This window comes from Akebia trifoliata, chromosome 12 (assembly GCF_017979445.1).
Source record: "Akebia trifoliata isolate Shusen 1 chromosome 12, ASM1797944v1, whole genome shotgun sequence".
Taxonomy (NCBI): domain Eukaryota; kingdom Viridiplantae; phylum Streptophyta; class Magnoliopsida; order Ranunculales; family Lardizabalaceae; genus Akebia; species Akebia trifoliata.
Genome location: NC_141386.1, coordinates 7,451,021 through 7,471,191, shown reverse-complemented (window position 1 = coordinate 7,471,191; position 20,171 = coordinate 7,451,021). Strand labels below are relative to the sequence as shown.

The window sequence follows — 20,171 nt, the reverse complement described above, 5'->3', positions numbered from 1 at the left end:
GATCATTATTGTTTCTGGAATTTTTCCTTGGGTGTTCTTGAAATGATTTAATTACATTCACTTTTGGAACAAGTCTTCATTTAGATATCATTAGTAATTCTTTTGCTGCCTATTTGATTCTTCTACTTACCTGTTACAATCTTCTCTAGTTCTTGGGTTCGTATGCAGACGTAGGTTTGCTCGCTGGAATTGAAATAGTTACCGAAATAATTCTTTTAAACAAAGGTATTCGTGCTTGGATGGCGGCTAGAGATCGGTCTCACGAAAACCAACCTTACATTCCTTGAGGAGGTTCTATCCTGTGGAACTTTAGCTTTAGTTAGTCATGATCAAGAAACCACCGGTTTCATTCAATTTGATTGGCAAACTACTCGGGATGCACTGGATTATCGTATTTTGTGTTGGAGCATTGAACCTATTTGAAGTGGCTCTTTCCGTATCGGAGAAGCCCATGTATGAACAAGGATTGATTTTACCTGCAGTCGGTCCTGTGGGTCAAACACCTAAGGTGAACATATGGGATCTATTTCTCTCAATTTTCTTCAAAATATGGAGAATTACAAGTGCAGTGAAATAGTTATCTAGGCTTTTAGCCGAATATTGGAGCGAGAGCGGGCAGCATGAATATCTTTCCACCATTTCTTCCTCAATTCATTTGTTTAAAATGTAAGAATCATGATTCGTAGTTTTGCTGCTAACCTGACTAAATCTGCCTCCTTTTTGTGGCTCGGAATTAAGCATTGCAGTGAAAGAAAAACAATTCGTTTAGGCCGAAGAAATGCTTTTGAAGTTCATCCCAAAGATATCAAGACTATAAAGAAAGTAAGGGGTATGTATGATTTCCCCCGAAAAGGGCTGAGAAAATGATTTTTTAATTTTTTTTTTTGAAAATTAAAAAAAGAAGGAAGAAGGAAAAGCACTTACAATGGTGTGATTTTATAGTAAAAGCACTTATGGTGTGAATTCATATTATAATGGGGTGGTAATATCACAGCTCTCATAGTTTTGGGTGTGTTCCTATTTCATACTTTAGTAAAGAAAAATACCTTGAGAAGTTTTAAACACCATGTATGTAGTGCTCATAAATTCTAACATGAATCCCCATGATCTTATGTCAGAATTTAAGATACTAAATAGCACTCCATAAACGATAATAGCATAAATAGACATAACATGGTCAAGATTATAATATAGTAGTGAAATAATAATAAAATTGAACTACAAGCATGATAACATACTCATAAAGTATTTGAGTGTAAGAGTACTCAAATATTAAACTTAAAATATTATAGGCGAAATAAATTGCATAATATTGCCAATGTACGAGAGTCCTCTAACTAACTTAAAATCCTACCCTCTCACTCACAAATTAAAAAAAAAACCCTAAATTACAATTGGGCTGAAGACCAAACTGAAGAAAATAGTTCCTTTTTTTATAAGGATTCCAGTGAATCACCATATGGGAAGAAAATTTGACCTGATAAGAGTGTGAGTGATGATTCCGCATCTCGAAAAGCACCTTCCATGACACCAATCGCTCTTAGGCAAGTACCATAGGAGAAAGCCTATTAAAGAAGTATACGAGTTTGAAAGGATAGGGTGGTCGTAGATCAGGAATATTGAAATCGATTAACTGCCTACCTATTACCTCTGTGCTTATAGGATGCCTTACTTTCCTATCCCTTTGCTTGTAGCATAGGCTTTCGCCACTTCAAACGACCCATATCCCTTCGCTTGTGGCATAGGCTTTCGCCTTACTTATTCATGGAAGATGAAAGACAAATGAAGAGATCATCAGGCTGGAGAAAGGGAAGGGGCGTGGTTGGTGTGTCAGGTAAGGGAACCCGTAGGAAGGGGAGACGACCTGCCGAATTCACATCATCAATCGCCAACATGCGAATGAATTTCGTATAGAAACAAAACGAACCACAAATCTTCCAATACTCTCTTGGGAGAGTGGAAGGTTTAACCCCATCTTAGTCTTCTTATTTTCTTCATTTTTCTTCTTCTTGTCATGGGTTGAGCTTCCAAGGATTTTTAGAGAGGTTTTGAGAGAATAAGAAGGCTTAAAGAGGTTTGAACAGAATTTTAAATCACAAAATGAGATCCTCCATTTACTTTAGAAGGGTCTTTTATTTATAGGATTTTGGGAAATCATTGGGGATAAATTGGTTCTAATTCTTCAAGTTCCCAATAATTTTACTAAAATCTTCATGAAAAACATCACTTCTACCTTTTTACCTTGGTTTTGATGGTCTTTATCCTCTTGTTGGATTTCACCAATCTTGATTATCAATGGGTATGATGGTAAAAATTCAAAAATTCTTGATGGAAATTAAAATGGTCTTAAGACTTTGACTTTGAATCAATTGTGAATAAACCAAGCCAAATGACGTGCAATTAGATGATAGGTTTTTGGCTACTTTGGTCACTTCCCTTAAGAGAATCTTTAACAAACTAGGGATATATTGGTCATTGGGTAAAAGTTCTAAAAAATTCTCTAGGATGGACAAAAGTGACATAGACTTTGGAAATTAGTCAAATTACATTGAATACCAGGGAAGCTCTTTGAATTTTGAAGAATATGGAAAAGGTAGAAGAGGGATTTGCCTTTGATGAGTCTCAAGAAATCAAGGTCAATGGAGGTAATTGCCCTTAAGTGGGGACCAAGCAAGATTAAAAGTCTTTATTGGAAGAAAAATAAAATTTACAAGCAGACCATGATGATGGGTTTATTGAAGAATTAAAGGATAGGCAAAAAAGTAAAATAGATGGACTTTCTTAGAGGGAAAGGTTATTAAGAAGGGGGGTCCATAATAAAATTTGAGCACACATGTGTTTGTAACAAAAATGGCTTTAGGTGAATCAAGGCTTGAACAAAAATTATGCATGATCGTGAGTCACCCTTGAACTAGGAAAAAAATACTTTTGGACATGAGTTACCCTTTGTTAGGCAAACAAATATGCTTGGCCAAGGTTGACGTATGGTCAGGCTTAAAATTAAGCCTAAACAAAGGTTATGTACGGTCAGGCTTTACTCTAGAATCTAAAAAATGACCTGATATTTGAAAGTTGTTTTTGAACCATCTTAAAAATTGTCTTCGATCAAGTCCCTTCTTGAAAGATTTTTGGTGCTCTTGAGCTTGACCTAGGTAAAAATAGGGTATCTATAAGTGGTTACTAATTTTTTGGGTGGAGGATATGATGAGATGTGTCAAAGAGGTGAGGGGGTGTGTGTTAGGTGAGATGGTTAGGGAAAAAGAGTGTGGGGGTTTTTTGTGATGAGGGATTTGGAAAGAGTAATAGGAATATGTTATGACATTGGTGTGGGTTGAGATGTGTGTAGGTTGATTTTTATAGAAAAGTGATGGGGTTGGTAGATGAATTAGGGAGGTGGTTGGGGTGATGACATGTGTCTAATTGTGATGATCATTGGTGATTGGTTATGATCATTGGGCTTGGGTTGAGCTTTGGGCTTAAGTTTTGGGTTTTAGGTTGGGTTAAAAGATAAGATGGTTTATGGCTAACGGGATTAAAGGTTAAGTTGTATTTGGTTAGGTTAAGGTATATGTAGGATTGATTTGGGTTGAGAGATGATGTGGTGATGACAGAAAAGAAGGAAGAATTTTTAGCTCATAAGCTAAGCAAAAAGAGCCCTAGTGTGAAGGCCATGCATTTTGACACCTAAAGTTAGGTGTAGCTCACCCTAAAGTCACTTGGGAGCACCCATGTAATCTTATGAAAGGCTCACATATGAAACCATATTAGCCCCATGCCAAGGCATATTTATTAGCTTAGTGGCATTTTAGTAATAAGGGAGTATGACCAACCTTTACTTTTAATGTTTCCTTCTAGAAACTTCGGAAAGACTTAGCGTACTCTTTGTAGGAAGGATTTCTAATGTTCCAATCTCCAACCTACACCCACGTTGACTTCAAGCCCTCGTGCCAAACTACATGGAGTCTCACGTGTCATAGATCATCAGTTGCTTGGAACACATCTATTTGCTTTTGTAATGTATTATACCGTGTAATTTGCATGTATATCAACAATATTGCCTCCAGACTTTGCCTAGTGTTGCCCTTGTTTTCTTCCTTGCTAGGTACGTATTATGTGTGTGGAGCTTATTTTTACAGGTTTGCTTGTGGATTAGCACCCCTTGCGCCGCATGACCTCATTTCAAAAAAACACAACCGTGATAATTGGTATCAGAGCCAAGTTGGTTTCAACACCAAAATTTTCCCCAGTTCCATTTAGTTCAAACGTACAATGGCAAAATGAGAGAAAAATACTGTGGACTAACCCATTCCAATTCTATCATCCGCACGTACAAACAAGAAACGTATTGAGCTACTCGAAGATAAGATGGCCTAGTTATCGGGTCTCGTTGATGGTATTGCATAACTAGATGATCGTCAGAACACGTTGGACAATGAATCCGAGACAATCAGTGCTAGATTAATTGATCTCGAGGAAGATACCCGATGATTCCTAGCCAACTTACAAAAACAGATCATGAAGCTAACTACCAAGGTAGATCTCTTGGTCAAAACTGTCGGTAATGAACGACCTACCAGTAATGAAACTTCTCCCTCGCGATTGCGAGTTCCTGAGTCACGTGCCTTCAGTGGTGTTCGTGATACAAAATAGCTCGAAAATTTCCTATTTGATATGGAGCAATACTTCCGTGCAGCTCGTCCAGATTCAGAAGAGGTAAATGTCACCACGTCTATTTATCTCACAGGTGATGCCAAACTATAGTGGTGAATAAAGTACACTGAAATGAAAAGTGACCGATGTTCCATTGATAGATGGGATGACCTTAAATGCGAGTTGAAAAATCAATTTATACCAGAGAATGTGGAGTTTATTGCCCGTAGAAAGTTGAGGCAACTTTACTAGACACGTTGTAATGACCTGAAATCCTAAAATGTATCTCGAGGAAAGAATTTTAGATCCGTGCATTGATTTAAAAGTTATCAAATCCTCGAGTTTCGCATTAGATATTTTTCCAATAGGTAAACAACACCTTAGAGACGTAATTTGAGGAAACCGATCATACTATTAGATTCATGTCGAAAAATCACCCAAAATATAGTATAAGTTTGTCCAATTCGGCATTCGGGAAAAATAATTCCCAAAATGCCAAGTATGTCCCAACTTAAGTGATATAAATATCTAAATTCTATTAGAAAAATCAGATTTTTCTTATTCTCCTCTCCAAAAAAATCTCAACCCTTTTCCTTCAATATTTGAAACTCAGATCTACGCCAAACGAGAACGATCCGAGCTTAGGCGCAAGAAGGAAAGTTGTTCCTCTCGCCGAGGGTTACGCGTGGACGCAAAGAAATCCGATTTTCGCCGGAAGAAAATTTTGGAGATTGGTCGGAGGCGATTTTAAAGTTCGTTCAACCGTTGAAAATAGCTTGAAGTAGGTTGCCTTCCCTTCTACCTTCTAGTTATGCGATAATTTCATAGAAAATCCATATGATTGTTGATAAATCGATTATTTCATTAAGTTTATACATATTTGAACGATTTGAATCATGTTTACATGCTTATTTATGATTGGTTTTAGTTCATTTGATGTAATATAATCATTTTATAGTTAATATGATATTTGGATCGATTTTGGTCGAGTTTCGACGAAAAATCAGCAATTCGGAAAAGTATCCGAATGTTGAGTTTGGTTCTAATTTGTTTTGTGTTGCTTCCATATAGTATGTATACCCATTTCCTACATTTATCTCATTAAAACTAATTAAGTATTACTTTAAGTTCTTTAATAAATAAATAAATAGTTCGTTTTCAATTTCGACTTTGAAAAAAATTATTTTTCAACACTTAGTTAAATTTTCATAGATTTTCAACTTATGGTTTTATCTTTGTTTTCGAGTCTCTCGACTCAACCAAAACCATCAAATGGAATTGGTTGATGCTTTATGGATTTCGAATTACTTTAAAAGTAAAATTACTTTAATAGATATGTAGGAAATTAGATGATAGATTGATCGATTTAATTGATGGATGGATAGAGAGAACGTATGTTCTCGACTGATTGATGGGACAGTGCCTCCAGTTCTACGTAGTGGCCATGCCACGTAAAACGTAATAGATAGATAGAGGGAGGAGATGGTTGATGGATGAAAATGACAGATAACTGTCACTAGAAGGCACTACCAGACTTTGTTTGTATTTTCGATTAAAAAGAAATGATATATTATATACAAAATAAATTATTTTGTTTACCAGTAAAGATTTGTAGAAAACCCATAAAGAGTGACGCGTTGCTATGTATCCGGAAGCGGCGAGTCAATCTAGGATAACACTAGATGTCATATGCTCTTCGGTAGTATGGGATACCTTAGAGCATATTACAGCTTATGAAATCCGAGAATTTCTCCTACTTATTTCCTGGAAAACGTTGTGTGTAAAGGCGGTCTCTGTATAGTGTAGAGCTAGGCGGGGTTCACATGCATTGCCTCTTGATAGGTTTCGACGCGAGGGGTCTCCTGGGCTAGTTAGTGATCACTATTAGTCTGTAGTCGTCAAACGGTCGACCTCACCGTTAGTTGAACTCAGTATTGGGTTCTTGGTCAACGGCCAGTCTGAGCCGGATAAATGGTCATCCAACCGTGGTATGCTAGACCGGCCACAAAATCAGATTATAACGATGGGATTCCACATCGGATGTTAAGTTTGGAATATCGTATTGCCATAGCCGAGGCAGTTATATCGGCGTGTTCCTCTGCTCTCTTATCGATTACACCGTCGTGTTCTTATTATATATCTTTTTCTTATTTTGTAATGATTGATAGATGTTTTCATTTAAAAGATGCATATGTTACTTTAAATGATAGAAATGATAGGTTGAAATTATTTAACTGTTTATTGAATATGCTTAGACATTTATCGTATGTTACATTATGAAAAACTTGCATTATTTAACTGTTCAACTGATTACTCGTGCATGTATGACTCGTTGTTAGAACGGCGTTCATTCTGCTGAGTAACATTCCCCTGGTACTCACCCTATCCTTCCCCTTTCAGATTATTCAACTTTTGAAGAACCGTTCTTTGAGGAGGTCCTCGAGGAGGATCAGATTGATGTCTTGCCGCCGCCATGTCTTTGAGGACTAGTAGAGGATCTTAGCGGTTTTTGGTTGTAGATAAGAAACATGGTAGTTTAGAAATTTTTGTAACCTGATGAATTATGAGATTAAAGATCTTGACTTATATCAGTGTTTGTCGATTTCTTCTGTTTACTCTAGACTCTCGTATAGATGTTAGTTAAATGTTTATTCCGCTGCGTATATTTTCTTTTCATAAGTATTATTATTTATGAATGTTCTGTCAGATTGTGTGATTGATTACCTCACACCTCGAGATTCTAACCGATTAATCATAGGGATTCGTGTTGGGATTTTGGGGCGTGACACATGTACAGTGCACGACTATGTCAAGTAGTTTTTCACCTTGATGCTTGATATCCGTGACATGTCCGAGAAGGACAAGATGTTCTTATTCCAATAAGATATTGGATCAGATCCTTACCAATGTCCAAATAATCAATCTAGATCCGAAATTATTGGATTGGAACTGATCAGATTCCAAGTCTCAACTGATCAATTAACATCCCTACCTATATCGATGATCAACGCTGTTGTTTCGGGTTGAGAATTGAGAACATGCTAGGACCATAAGCTGTAAATTAATGGATTCGGGTCTATGTTGGCATGATCATGTAACGATGCCCAATGTATTCTTTACAGTTGAAGAAATTTAGAGGTCTTCCACTGCCGTATCAACTTGTCGTATCAAAGGTAGATTAATTATTATTTGTTTATCAAGAATGCACCCCATCTCTTCACATTCATCCTCTTCTAAAGTTGAGTTTATTTCTCTTCCTCTACGTAAAATGTGCAAAACTTGGAAATTCTCCTTCATCATCTGTCCAAATATTTTATAAAAGCAACACATTTAGGCTTTGTTACCCATTACACCATCATCGGTTGCAACCATGGTTTTTAAACTCGGTATCGCGTCTCATCTCATTCAACTCAGATACCAAGTCATCTCGGACGAGTTTTCCGATACATTTGAGACATCTCGTGAGATAACTCAAAAAATTATACTGTGAGACGTAAAACTCGGTCAAAAAATGATTTTATGAGTTGGTATCGTTCAGGTCTGATACCAAGTTAACTCAGGTGATACGTCTCGGTCTCGGACGAGTTTAAAAACCATGGTTGCAACTTCGCTTTCTAACATTGAATTGTCGAATTGTTACACTATCTCATTAATATGTCAATTCGTTTAAGTACTAATGTTGTTGGTCAACCCATAATCTTGGTTTTCTTCTATGTAAATGTTGGACTCGGGTCAATCTAATATCGAAAACATGTAAATCAAACATTTGTTTTTATTCCAAGAAGAGCTCAAACCTTGAGTTCAAACATAACTACAAAGACAACGTGTGCAAGATCTCGTGTCTGTAATTGTTGTAATCAAAAGGTTGACTAATTATATTCCTGTGGATGGGAACAAACAGAAGGTACACCCTCACTTGAAGATGTAATCCCAGCAACATGAGCATACCCAGAAGTCTTCTAATGGTAAGAATGTAGATCACAAACACAGTTCTAGTCAGGGATTTAAAAGAAATTCCTCCCTTTTGAAGAGCTAAAGTACCTCGTTTGCCAAACACTACCACAAGCTTAAGTGCATTATATGTGGTGCTCCTCACAAGATGTTCAAGTACCCATAGAGAAGCAAGTTGAACGCATTATTAACCTCCTAGAGTGACCCTAGTCACGAGAGTACAAGTGGGTGAGATGATGATGATTCTCCTCACATAAGAGCCACACATTTGTTAAATGCAATGAAACAGACCTCTGAGACTTAGAAGATCCATCCATGGAAAGGTCTCATGTATGTTGACATCGAATTTGGTGGCAAGACCACCTAGGCAATGGTCGATACAGGAGCTACGCATAGCTTCATTTCCCCAACAGAGGTGAAGCACCTCAATATCCGACTTGAGAAATATTCAAGCCGTATGAAAGTTGTAAACTCCTACGCTATTTCTATCTAAGGGTCGGCCAAGTCCATGTCTGTCAAGATAGGCACATGAAACGGTAAATTTGATTTATTCGTATTTTCACTCAATGAATTCAGAATTATCATTGGGATGGATTTCTTACGACAGGACAGGGTCGTATTGATGCCATTCGCCAACACGTTGGGCATGCTAGGTAAATGTCCAAGCTTCATTCCCCTCCCCACAAACAAAAAAGAGGGAAAGATGATTTCAGCCCTTCAATTGAAGAAAGAGTTGAAAGAAGGTGAGCAAAAGTACATTGTTACCTTGTTGAACCTGATGATCATAACTATAATTCAACTCCCACTCAGGTTAAACATGTATTGACAAAATTTGATGATGTGATGCCGAATGAGTTTCAAAAGGTTCTACCGCCACGTAGGCCAAGTGATCATTAGATCGAACTAGTACATTGTACATGCCTCTTATGAGGAGACCGTAAAGGATGATTCCTCCGGAACTAACTGAGTTATGCAAGCAACATGATGGACTTTTGAAGTCGAAGTATATCAAACCTTCCAAGGCACCTTATGGTGCTCCTATTTTGTTCCAAAAGAAGAATGATGGGTTATTACAATGTTGTGTTGACTACCGAGTGTTGAACAAGATTATTGTCAATAACAAGTATCCTATCCCACGAGTTGCCGACTTATTTGATCAACTTGTGACAACCAAATACTCTTCAATGTTGGGTTTGAGATCATGTTACTATCAAGTTTAGGTTGCAGATGAAGCCTCTTAGTTACTTCACAAGTATGTCATCAAGTATTGGGGTGTGCCAAAAAGTATTGTCAGTGATAGATATTCTAGATTCAAAGGAAAGTTTTGTACCGAACTGTTCAGATTACTCGGGTTTCAACTTGATTTTTCAATCAGTGAACATCTTCAAACAGAATGACAAACGTAGAGATTCAATTTCATGTTGGAATATATGAGGCATTTTGCCAATGCTAATCTTAAGAATTGGGCGAATCTTCTTGATGTTGTGCAATTTAATTTCAACCTTCAGAAGAGCTCTTCCTCCAATAAGAGTCTTTTTGAACTTATCACTGGCCAACAATATTTAACTCCTCACACTATTGTTTCAGGCTTATCAAGGATAGAGTCCTAGGAGATTCAAGTTTGCTAAGCTTTGATTGCCACACTGGTTACACAGCATTCACCCTATCTTCTATGTAAACTGTCTCAAGTGTTCCAATGCAAATCCAACAGATCTCGTGTGTAGCCTACCAACACGTACACCTTCTCATTTAGTTATTCAGTCAGAGCATCTTGTCGACAAAGTTCTCAAAAGCGTCAAGTCAACAATAATACGTGGAACACTTCGTCAAATGGAAAAACATGTCAGAATGTGAAGCTACCTGGGAGAGTGCAGAGAACCTACTTCCTTTGAAGTAGAAGATTGAAGAGTTTGTCAGGGACAATACGATGAGGACGTCTGTAAAATAAGTGGAGGAGACTGTGAAGGTTATGCATTTTGACACCTAGAGTTAGGTGTAGCTCGCTCCGAAGTCACCTATGAACACTCATGTAATCTTATGTAAGACTCACATGTGAAGCCATATCAGCCCTGTGCTAGGGCATATATGTTAGTTTAGTGGCATTTTAGTAATAAGGGAGTATGATCAGTCTCTACTTTTAATGTCTCATTCTGGAAACCTAGGAAATACTTAATGTACTCTTTGTAGGAAGGGTGTCTAATGTCACAATCCCCGGCCTACACACACGTTGACTTACGTGGAGTTTCGTGTGTCATAGATCATCAATTATTTGTAATATACCTATTTACTTTTGTAATGTGTTACACCGTGTAATTTGCATATATATTAACAAAATTTTCTCTAAATTTTGCCTTGTGTTGTTATCGTTCTCTTGTTTGCTAGTTACGTATTGTGTGTGTGGATATTATTTTTACAGGCTTGCTTGTGATCAATACCCCTTACGCCGCATGACCTCGTTTCGAAAGAACATGGTCGTGACACTTAGGCCATTTATTAGAGAAATAAACAAGTTTTTTTGAAGTTTGGGCCTTGGGACTCATTCCAATTTTCATGTATTTTTTGACACTTTGCGTTGAAGGGCTGTTCAATTTGGGTGTCTATAGAAGTCAACTATTTTAATGATGGAGTCAGGATGCCTTGACTCATGAAAAAAATGCATGGTCTGAATCATTTAAACACAAAATTCAACGGTTGAGATTTATCCTTAAGATAAGTATCTCCTAGATTGTGCTAGCAAGATATGCATAAATCTTTATGATTGAGGCAATGCCTTCCTATCTTCGAGATATTTTACATGTTTGGTACCCTACAAATTATTTTCATTTGCAAATGTTTTGCAATGCAAATAGTTTGTGGTGAAAGATTTATCATCGCTTGAGATCCATTGGGAAATCTCTAGCAAATCTTTTTTTGTGGCTGGTTGATACTTGAAATTATTAAAAAAAACAAAAAATTATTGTGATTTCTTATAAAACAAAATTGGGAAACAATTTTAATTGTTCAACCTCATCAAAAAAGTTATTTAAATTACAAATATTCCCTTAGTACTTGCTACATTGACATTCATATGAATTTACAAAAAAATATCCCTATCAACATGTACAGTAATCTATATATTGGAATTATAAAAATACCCATCAATAACATGCATTTGAATTTACAAAAATACCTTCGTGACGAGGCATATTTTGTAATAAAATTGATGATTATTATTTTTGTAATTTTCGTATGCAAGTAAATGTTATGAAGAGATGTATTTTTGTAAATTCATAGTCGTTTTATTGCAGTAAGTATTGAGGACTATTTTTATAACTTAAAAGTTTCTTTGATGAGAGGTGTTTTTGTAATTTCAATGTGCAATTTAATGTAACTTGGAAGAGGGGTATTTTCATAAATTTTGTACAAATTGTTGAACCAAGTGCTAATGACATAATTTGATTAATTTCCTTGATAACGAGGCATTATGGTAATTTTGATCTGCAAAGGTTGGAGTCAAATAATTTTGCAAAATGATTTGCAGTACTTTTTGTACTGTAAATCATTTGTTGAAATGTCCTAAGAATTTATGTGATTCATGAATTTTTTTCAGCAATGCAAAGTGAATCAATGAGTTACCTCTTCATTCATTGCAAGGTAGCTAATCAAATATGGTATCAATCCTTTGGCATTTTCAACAATCATTGGCTTCCTACATTTATAGTCAACATTGCTTAATTTTTAATCCTTAACTATTCTCAATTTTAGGAGAAGAATCTATATAGAAAACTTTCTTTTTCAATCTATTGGAGTATTTAGAAGAAAAAAACAAAAATGAGAGTAGTTAATGAAGTGGTGGAGATAGCACGAGTACGATTTTGAAGAACGACATTTTGAAAACCCATCCAGAGATCACATATTTCCATTAATTCACGTGTATTGAGAGACATTCCAAAATTACAAAAAATACTCATATTATATAAATTGGGATGTCCTTTAATACACATGAACCAATGAGAATGTATATTTAAAGAGAACAACAATCACCATCTCTTTCATCTAAATTAAGATGCATGGAAATGTACAATGATTGTCATGTGAAAAGAAGAATGGTGGTATGTATCCACCTTTTGGGCCCACCACCTCATCAACTTTGAGGTTGGAAAAAAAAACCCTCTCCTCTGCCACTGTTGATAAGAGTTGTGGACTGTAGCTTAAGAATAGAAACATGAAATAAAAAGGTAGGGCATAGTGTGTCTATGAAAAGAAAAGCAATAATAAAGTGGAGAAGGCAATTCATTTGTCAGAGGCAGAGTGAGTGGTTGCGAATGGATCGATGCATCTACTGTTCACAAGTGAGAATCACATGGTACACCTACATGCCTAGTTAGCTACATCTACGACTGTCAATGGATCGGATTCGTCCATTTGGTACTGATTTGACAATTATTGGATCGTACCAGGACCTGATTTGATAAGCATTGGATAGGTCCCGAATCCGATGAGGCTAAGCTTGACTAATTTGATATAAGAGAGATTAACTTGGCAGACCTATCTGTCCCAATTTTATTACAAAAACTTTACTTTATCAAGTTTCTTACTTCAACAAACCTTACTAAGAATCAGGCTAGCATGACTAATTTAAAACATGATTTAGTAAGGGTAGTTGGGCCCACATTGATTATCAAATAGGAAATCCAAACTCAGATTCAAAAAAAAAAAAAAAAAAATCTTATTGAGCTTTATCATATTTGTTGAAAATTGATGCCTATCAAACTCTCAAATTTAAATTTAAAATTCAACTGTTAAAAAATTGATTTGAATTTTTATTATTTTTTTAATTCTTAGAATTTTATCTTTTATAACCATCTGACATTAGATTATGTTTTTAGATGTCATAAATTGATGTGTTTAGGATCCACTCCAAGGCATATTAAATAACAAATGAAGCCCATTAATTTAAATTTTATGACGTGGACCATCGCTACAAGGTTTGCTAAGTAACAAACTTGATAAAGTAAGGTTTGACAGGTAACAAACATTATAAAGTAAGTGGAGCCTTTTCCTTAACTAGAGGAGGGTATGGTACTATCATTCGAGATCACTCTGGTATAGTTAAGGCGGCTATTGTAGGGTGTGATACCCCTAAATCAATCATCCATCATGAGCTCCAAGGTATTTTAGAGGGTTTTCTTTTAACAACTAGTTCCGATTGTAGAAGGATTCAGGTGCAATCTGACTCTTCTATGGCTATTAACATTTTCAAGGAGAAGTGGAACATCCATCCCTTTGGCAAGTTCATCACTTGGTGTTGGCAATTAGAAGATCCCTTACTAATTTTTCAAGATGTGTCCTTCATTCACATTTCAAGAGAAGCCAATAGGGTTGTTGATTTGATTGCTTCTCTTCAAGCAAACGTTAGGTTCCCAAGAACTTGACTGTAATTCTTTTTCGAGTGATCTTCTGTCAATCCTTGATCAGGATAGTAGAGGTATGGTGTACTTGAGGTTGTAGCTAGTTTGGGTCAGCCTTAACCTTGATAATCTTTATATATATAAAAAAAAAAAATGTGGAGTTGTCAGAACTTCAAAGGGGGTTTTTATAGTAAAAATGCAATAGTTAAGTTTGTTGAGAATAACTTTCATATTTAAACAAATATATAATATAATTTATATACTTTCTCACATTTTATAGATTGAGACATGGTTGATCAAGATCCAATAAGATATTGGATCAGATCCTTACCAATGTCCAAATAATCAATCTAGATCCGAAATTATTGGATTGGAACTGATCAGATTCCAAGTCTCAACTGATCAATTAACATCCCTACCTATATCGATGATCAACGCTGTTGTTTCGGGTTGAGAATTGAGAACATGCTAGGACCATAAGCTGTAAATTAATGGATTCGGGTCTATGTTGGCATGATCATGTAACGATGCCCAATGTATTCTTTACAGTTGAAGAAATTTAGAGGTCTTCCACTGCCGTATCAACTTGTCGTATCAAAGGTAGATTAATTATTATTTGTTTATCAAGAATGCACCCTATCTCTTCACATTCATCCTCTTCTAAAGTTGAGTTTATTTCTCTTCCTCTACGTAAAATGTGCAAAACTTGGAAATTCTCCTTCATCATCTGTCCAAATATTTTATAAAAGCAACACATTTAGGTTTTGTTACCCATTACACCATCATCGGTTGCAACCATGGTTTTTAAACTCGGTATCGCGTCTCATCTCATTCAACTCAGATACCAAGTCATCTCGGACGAGTTTTCCGATACATTTGAGACATCTCGTGAGATAACTCAAAAAATTATACTGTGAGACGTAAAACTCGGTCAAAAAATGATTTTATGAGTTGGTATCGTTCAGCTCTGATACCAAGTTAACTCAGGTGATACGTCTCGGTCTCGGACGAGTTTAAAAACCATGGTTGCAACTTCGCTTTCTAACATTGAATTGTCGAATTGTTACACTATCTCATTAATATGTCAATTCGTTTAAGTGCTAATGTTGTTGGTCAACCCATAATCTTGGTTTTCTTCTATGTAAATGTTGGACTCGGGTCAATCTAATATCGAAAACATGTAAATCAAACATTTGTTTTTTTTTTTTCAAAAATTCAGTAAGGACTATAGTCTCCACTCATCCCAAGGTAGCTCCCTCCCTGATTCCTTAGTTGTCAAATATTCAGAAAGTTTTTTTTTCTTCAATCCATATTTTTTATTGTTTCTAACAGTTTTTAAAAATTTTAACTTGCAAACCAATTGAGTCTGTCTTTGGCATATAGTGGTCAAGGCCTCCCTCATAAATTTGTAAGAATTTGGGTTTTCACAAACTGAGCAAATAATCTGAAGTAATTAGATTGAACCCATTTGGAATTTCATAAAACCATTTGATTTTGACATTGCCATTGAATCGATCTACAATTGGAGTGTCGTGTGAAGATTGATTCTCTTAAATCTTTAATGAATTACAAACAACCCTACTAGGATTTATATAAAGAAACAATCCAATAACAAATCTAACAGATATAATCCTCATCTGATCAGATCCCTTATTATAAGGATGTCCAATATGAGATTTATCATAATCTCTAAGAAAATATTTGGTGTATAACATCACATCTTAATACTCAACATCTCGGACCATCTGAATTAAGAATTGAGAACTACATGATGGTAGGGTCTAATCTAAATCTAAATGTCTGAACCATGAGAGGAAATTTTCCATCAATGGAGCTGAAAGGAAGTTTTGTTTGGTGTCAAACATCAAGAAATAGTTCTTACCCAAAAAAAAAAAACACCTTGTACCGGACATGTTCTTTTGAATCTAAGACCTTTAGAGAATTTGAAAAAAAAAAAAAAAAAAAATCAACACACGTCAATTTCCAATAGAGAGAACCATTTCTTTCATTCAAAAGAACAAAACAAGAATAATCAATGCAAGTAAATGATCATGATCATACCATTAAATAGAAAACAAATTGTGATAAATAAAGAAAATAACAATAATAATAGTACTAAACTCACAAAGCAGCAGCAGTAGCAGAAGAGTAACTGCTATCTCTAAGCCCTGATTGTCACCAACGTTCATCCATCATTTTTTTCATGAATCTCATTACCTATACATAAATTTTTCTGCAACCTAGTTTGGCTTCCCTCTCTCTCACCCACATTTTATTCACAATTCAAATGCCCATAATAATTCAAATAACTATGGAGAGATATTTCTCCTCCTCTCACTCGTCTTTCTTGCCTACTCTTCTCTTTCACATCCCTTCTTCGCCGTTAAATGAATGCCAACAAACAGATCCCTCATAGCCAAAACAAATCAATAATTGCTCTGAATTACAAATTTTGTTCATCCTTCATTGATACTCCTCCTTGAGCTTAGGAGGACATTTGATAGAGAAAGTGAAAGATGAGCTGGTAGACAAATTAACTGAAATGCTTCACTCTCTTTTCTAAAGAAAAGAAGGTAGGAGAAAAATTAAAAAAGAATCAATAGAAAGGAGGCGGCGGAGGAGATGCGTATGGAATACCCACAACTGGCGGCAATGGACCCTCATATACCGGTGTGGGTGGTGGTGGTGATTGAGAAGGTGGAGGAGGGGTTTCACAAGGAATGGGAGGTGGAGGTGAAGGTGGTGGGGGAGAATGGTAATGAACCGGTGGTGGTGGTGGTGGTGGGGAAGGTGACGGAGGTGGCAAATAGTGAACTGGTGGTGGTGGAGATGGTGAATTGTATACAATTGGAGGTGACGGAGGTGGCAAATAGTAAACGGGTGGTGGTGGAGGTGGTGAATTGTATACAATTGGAGGTGATGGAGGTGGCAAATAGTGAACCGGTGGAGGTGGCGGTGGTGGAGAATACTCTTCACATGGTGGTGGGGATGGAGGCGGAGGCAGTTCTACACATGGAGGTGGTGGAGGAGGTGAATTGGGTGGGGGAGGCGGAGAATACACGGCTGGCGGTGGTGGTGATGGATAGTAATAGGCAGGCGGTGGTGGTGGTGGTGAATTTGGCGGTGGAGGTGGCGAATGCAGTGGTGGTGGAGGTGGCGATGAATAGTGTGGCGGCGGGGGCGGTGAATTATAGTAGTAAGGATTCGGTGGTGGTGGAGAATGTAAAGGTGGGGGTGGTGAATTCAGTGGTGGAGGCGGAGATCGAACACAGTAAATTGGTGGTGGGGGTGATGATGTAGGTGGTGGAGGTGGAGGTGGAGATGGTGAAGGTGGTGGTGGTGAAGGTGGTGGAGGTGGTGGTGGTGAAGGTGGTGGCGGGGGAGGCGAGTAAATTGGTGGTGGTGGCGAAGGTGGGGGTGGTGATGGTGGTGGTGGCGGTGGTGGTGGTGGTGGTGGTGGTGGAGGCAAATAAACCGGTGGTGGTGGTGGTGGAGGCAAATAAACCGGTGGAGGAGGTGGTGGAGCCAAATAAATCGGTGGTGGAGCCAAATAAACTGGCGGTGGGGGTGATGAGAAAGTAACAGGAGATGGTGGTGGTGGTGGTGGAGATGGAACAATAACAGTAGGAGGCGAAGGAAGTACAGGAGTCGGAGGCGAAGGAACAAAAGGAGTACATTTAAACGAACTACAATCAACAGGACGAGACAAGAACGATTTACATTGCGTATCCAATCTCTGCTCTGGCCTTCCAGCCAAACAATTTCTCTTATCATCGGAATTTTTAAGACGGAAACACGCAGGAGGCTCACCAGTAAAGAAATTATACGAAAATGTAAAATTCTGCAAATTCGGAAGCAAGCAAATACTTGCAGGAATCGATCCTGAAAGCATATTATGAGCAACATTCAATTGTTCCAAACTCACCATTCCACCAATCTCATCTGGTAACGGCCCCATCAACTGATTAAAACTCACATCAAACACCGTTAAATTCTTCAACAATCCGATCTCTTTTGGTAAACAAGATCTAAATCCATTGTTCATAAAGATTATCTCATTTAAGGTTTCAGCCATGTTCCCCAAACTCGCTGGAACACAACCATGAAACCTATTATTCGCAAGAACAATTACAGAAACAGGTGAGTTTCCGAAATTATCCGGAAGATCGAACACAAATCTGTTATCGTTGATGAAAATGGCATCCAGATCTTTATCAAAGAGTTCTTTCGGAACATTTCCTTCAAACTCATTAAATCTCAGATCTAGAAATTTCAGCTTAGGCAATCGAAGAACAACTTCTGGAAATCTCCCAGCGAATCGATTATTACTCAGATCTAATTCGAACAACAGCTTCAACTTCACGAATTCGTGAGGAACGGTTCCGCAAAACCTATTCGAATTAATATGAAACAATGCCAGATCTACAAGAAGCCCTAATTCTTCAGGGAGATAACCAGCGATATCTCCATGATTGAGATCGATACCAGCAACGGTTCTGATTGAAGGATCATCAAGAGATTTAGTACAAAACACACCAGTGTAGTTGCAAACCTCAGATCCAACCCAGTTTTCAGTGAGATTCAATGGATCTGAGATTATAGCTTGTTTCCAAGCTTGTAACGCTATGTAAGCGTTCTTGATTCTAGGGTTTTCGAACACAAGTGAAGGATCAACAGAGATGTTCTCTCCTCTGTCACCGAATTCATCTCTGTAGTATAAAAGCTGTCTTTGTTGAATGTATTTTACTTCAACATCTGTAAGACCACCACCATTGTTAAAAATGGTGGTTTTTTCTCTCTCTAAAGAAGAGAAGAGAGAGAAAGAAGAGATGAAAAAAGAGAAGAAGAGGAGGAGAAGGAGATCAAGATAAAGATGCTTCTTCTTCATCTCAGATTCAACATTGTCTTCTTCTCTGTTAAGGTTTTTGCAGAATTTGAGAAAATTGTGAGGAGAGAGAAAGAGAGAGTTTTTCTTCTTTCTAGGGATTTTGGAGAGAGAGAGAGAGAGAATAATAAGATGAAATACAGCTAAAACACAGCTCGAAGGCCACACACTCAGACTGGTCTTCTCTTTATTATCTCTTTTTGAAAGAGAAAGGTAACTTTATTCTTTCCTTTGAATACCATTATTACTCCTCACATGGATACCGAGTTGACTCATCCAAGCCAAATTATATAAATTAATTAAATATTATAAAATTATATTTAAATTATTATTTTATTTTTTTCTTATAAGGTAAATTAGTAAATACTCAAGTACAAATAAATAATTAATCTGCATAGGAATGTTCAAATTAATAAAAATTTAATTATTTCATATAAAAAACTATAACTTATTGACTTTGACCAATTGTTTATTAACTCAGCTAATATTTTCCAAAATCTTAACAAGTCAACTAGAATATTAGAGGAGCTGATCTGATACACGAATTCACGTTCAAGGAAAAATTGGTATGACTCCATCATGTCAAATGAGTTTTAAAACCATGTTACCACTCTATTTGTGCTTATGGCTCCAAAAATAATATTTTTATTCTTAGATTGATTTTTTTTTTTTTTAACTCAATGAGTATTATAGTTTTAAAATTCGTTTGAGACTAAGACGTATCGCCTGAGTTAATTCAATATCATGACTGGACGAAATGAACGCACAAACTCATTTGAGACAGTCGCATATTATGAGATCAACGAGACGTTTCGGACGGATTTTATAAAATCCCATTTGACACAAACGAGACAACCCAAACAATAAGTTATTGCGAGATAAACAAAATATCTCGGATGAGATTTTCTAAAATCTCGTCTGAGTTAAACAAGACAGTGAGTTTTCAAACTTGAAACTCTATGCTCTCACTCCTAAATCGATTTTTCTTTATCTTTTTTTTATTTTATTTCATTTTTTAATAGGAATTATTTCTGAATTTTTTTAGATTTTTTAAATGATTAAAAATCATTATTTCAATGTCGAATGAGACAACTCAAACGAGACGAGATGTATCATCTGAGTTAATTGGGTATCTTGGCTGGACGAGATGAGACGAGACGTGACGTGACGTGAAATCGAGTTTTAAAATCATGGTGAGCATCCTACCTTGGGTGGGACTATTCCACATGGGGTCACACATACCAACCCACCTAGCATGTGTTACGATAGGTAATCTACTACATTTATGTGGAGGG

The 20,171-nt window shown here is 36.7% G+C and overlaps 1 protein-coding gene across 4 annotated transcripts; it reads right to left on the bottom strand.

The window, feature by feature from the left end:
• Positions 1-15,971: 15,971 nt before the first annotated feature.
• Positions 15,972-19,055, bottom strand: LOC147388827 (leucine-rich repeat extensin-like protein 5). Of its 4 annotated transcripts, none has more exons than XM_086418124.1 (2): positions 17,322-19,055; positions 15,972-17,291 (listed from the first exon to the last, which is right to left on the bottom strand). In XM_086418124.1, the coding sequence occupies exons 1-2, from the start codon at positions 18,877-18,879 to the stop codon at positions 16,588-16,590; spliced, it is 2,262 nt and encodes a 753-aa protein (XP_086274250.1). In that variant the 5' UTR covers positions 18,880-19,055; the 3' UTR covers positions 15,972-16,587. The 4 variants fall into 4 exon arrangements, with proteins under 4 accessions (XP_086274250.1, XP_086274252.1, XP_086274251.1 ...); XM_086418126.1 differs by having other exon boundaries at positions 15,972-17,429; positions 17,487-19,055; XM_086418125.1 differs by having other exon boundaries at positions 15,972-17,444; positions 17,487-19,054.
• Between the last annotated feature and the right edge of the window lie 1,116 nt (positions 19,056-20,171).

What these genes read in the sequence shown, in the direction of transcription:
- LOC147388827 (XM_086418123.1), bottom strand. Translation starts at nt 18,879, where the DNA reads ATGAAGAAGAAGCATCTTTATCTTGATCTCCTTCTCCTCCTCTTCTTC.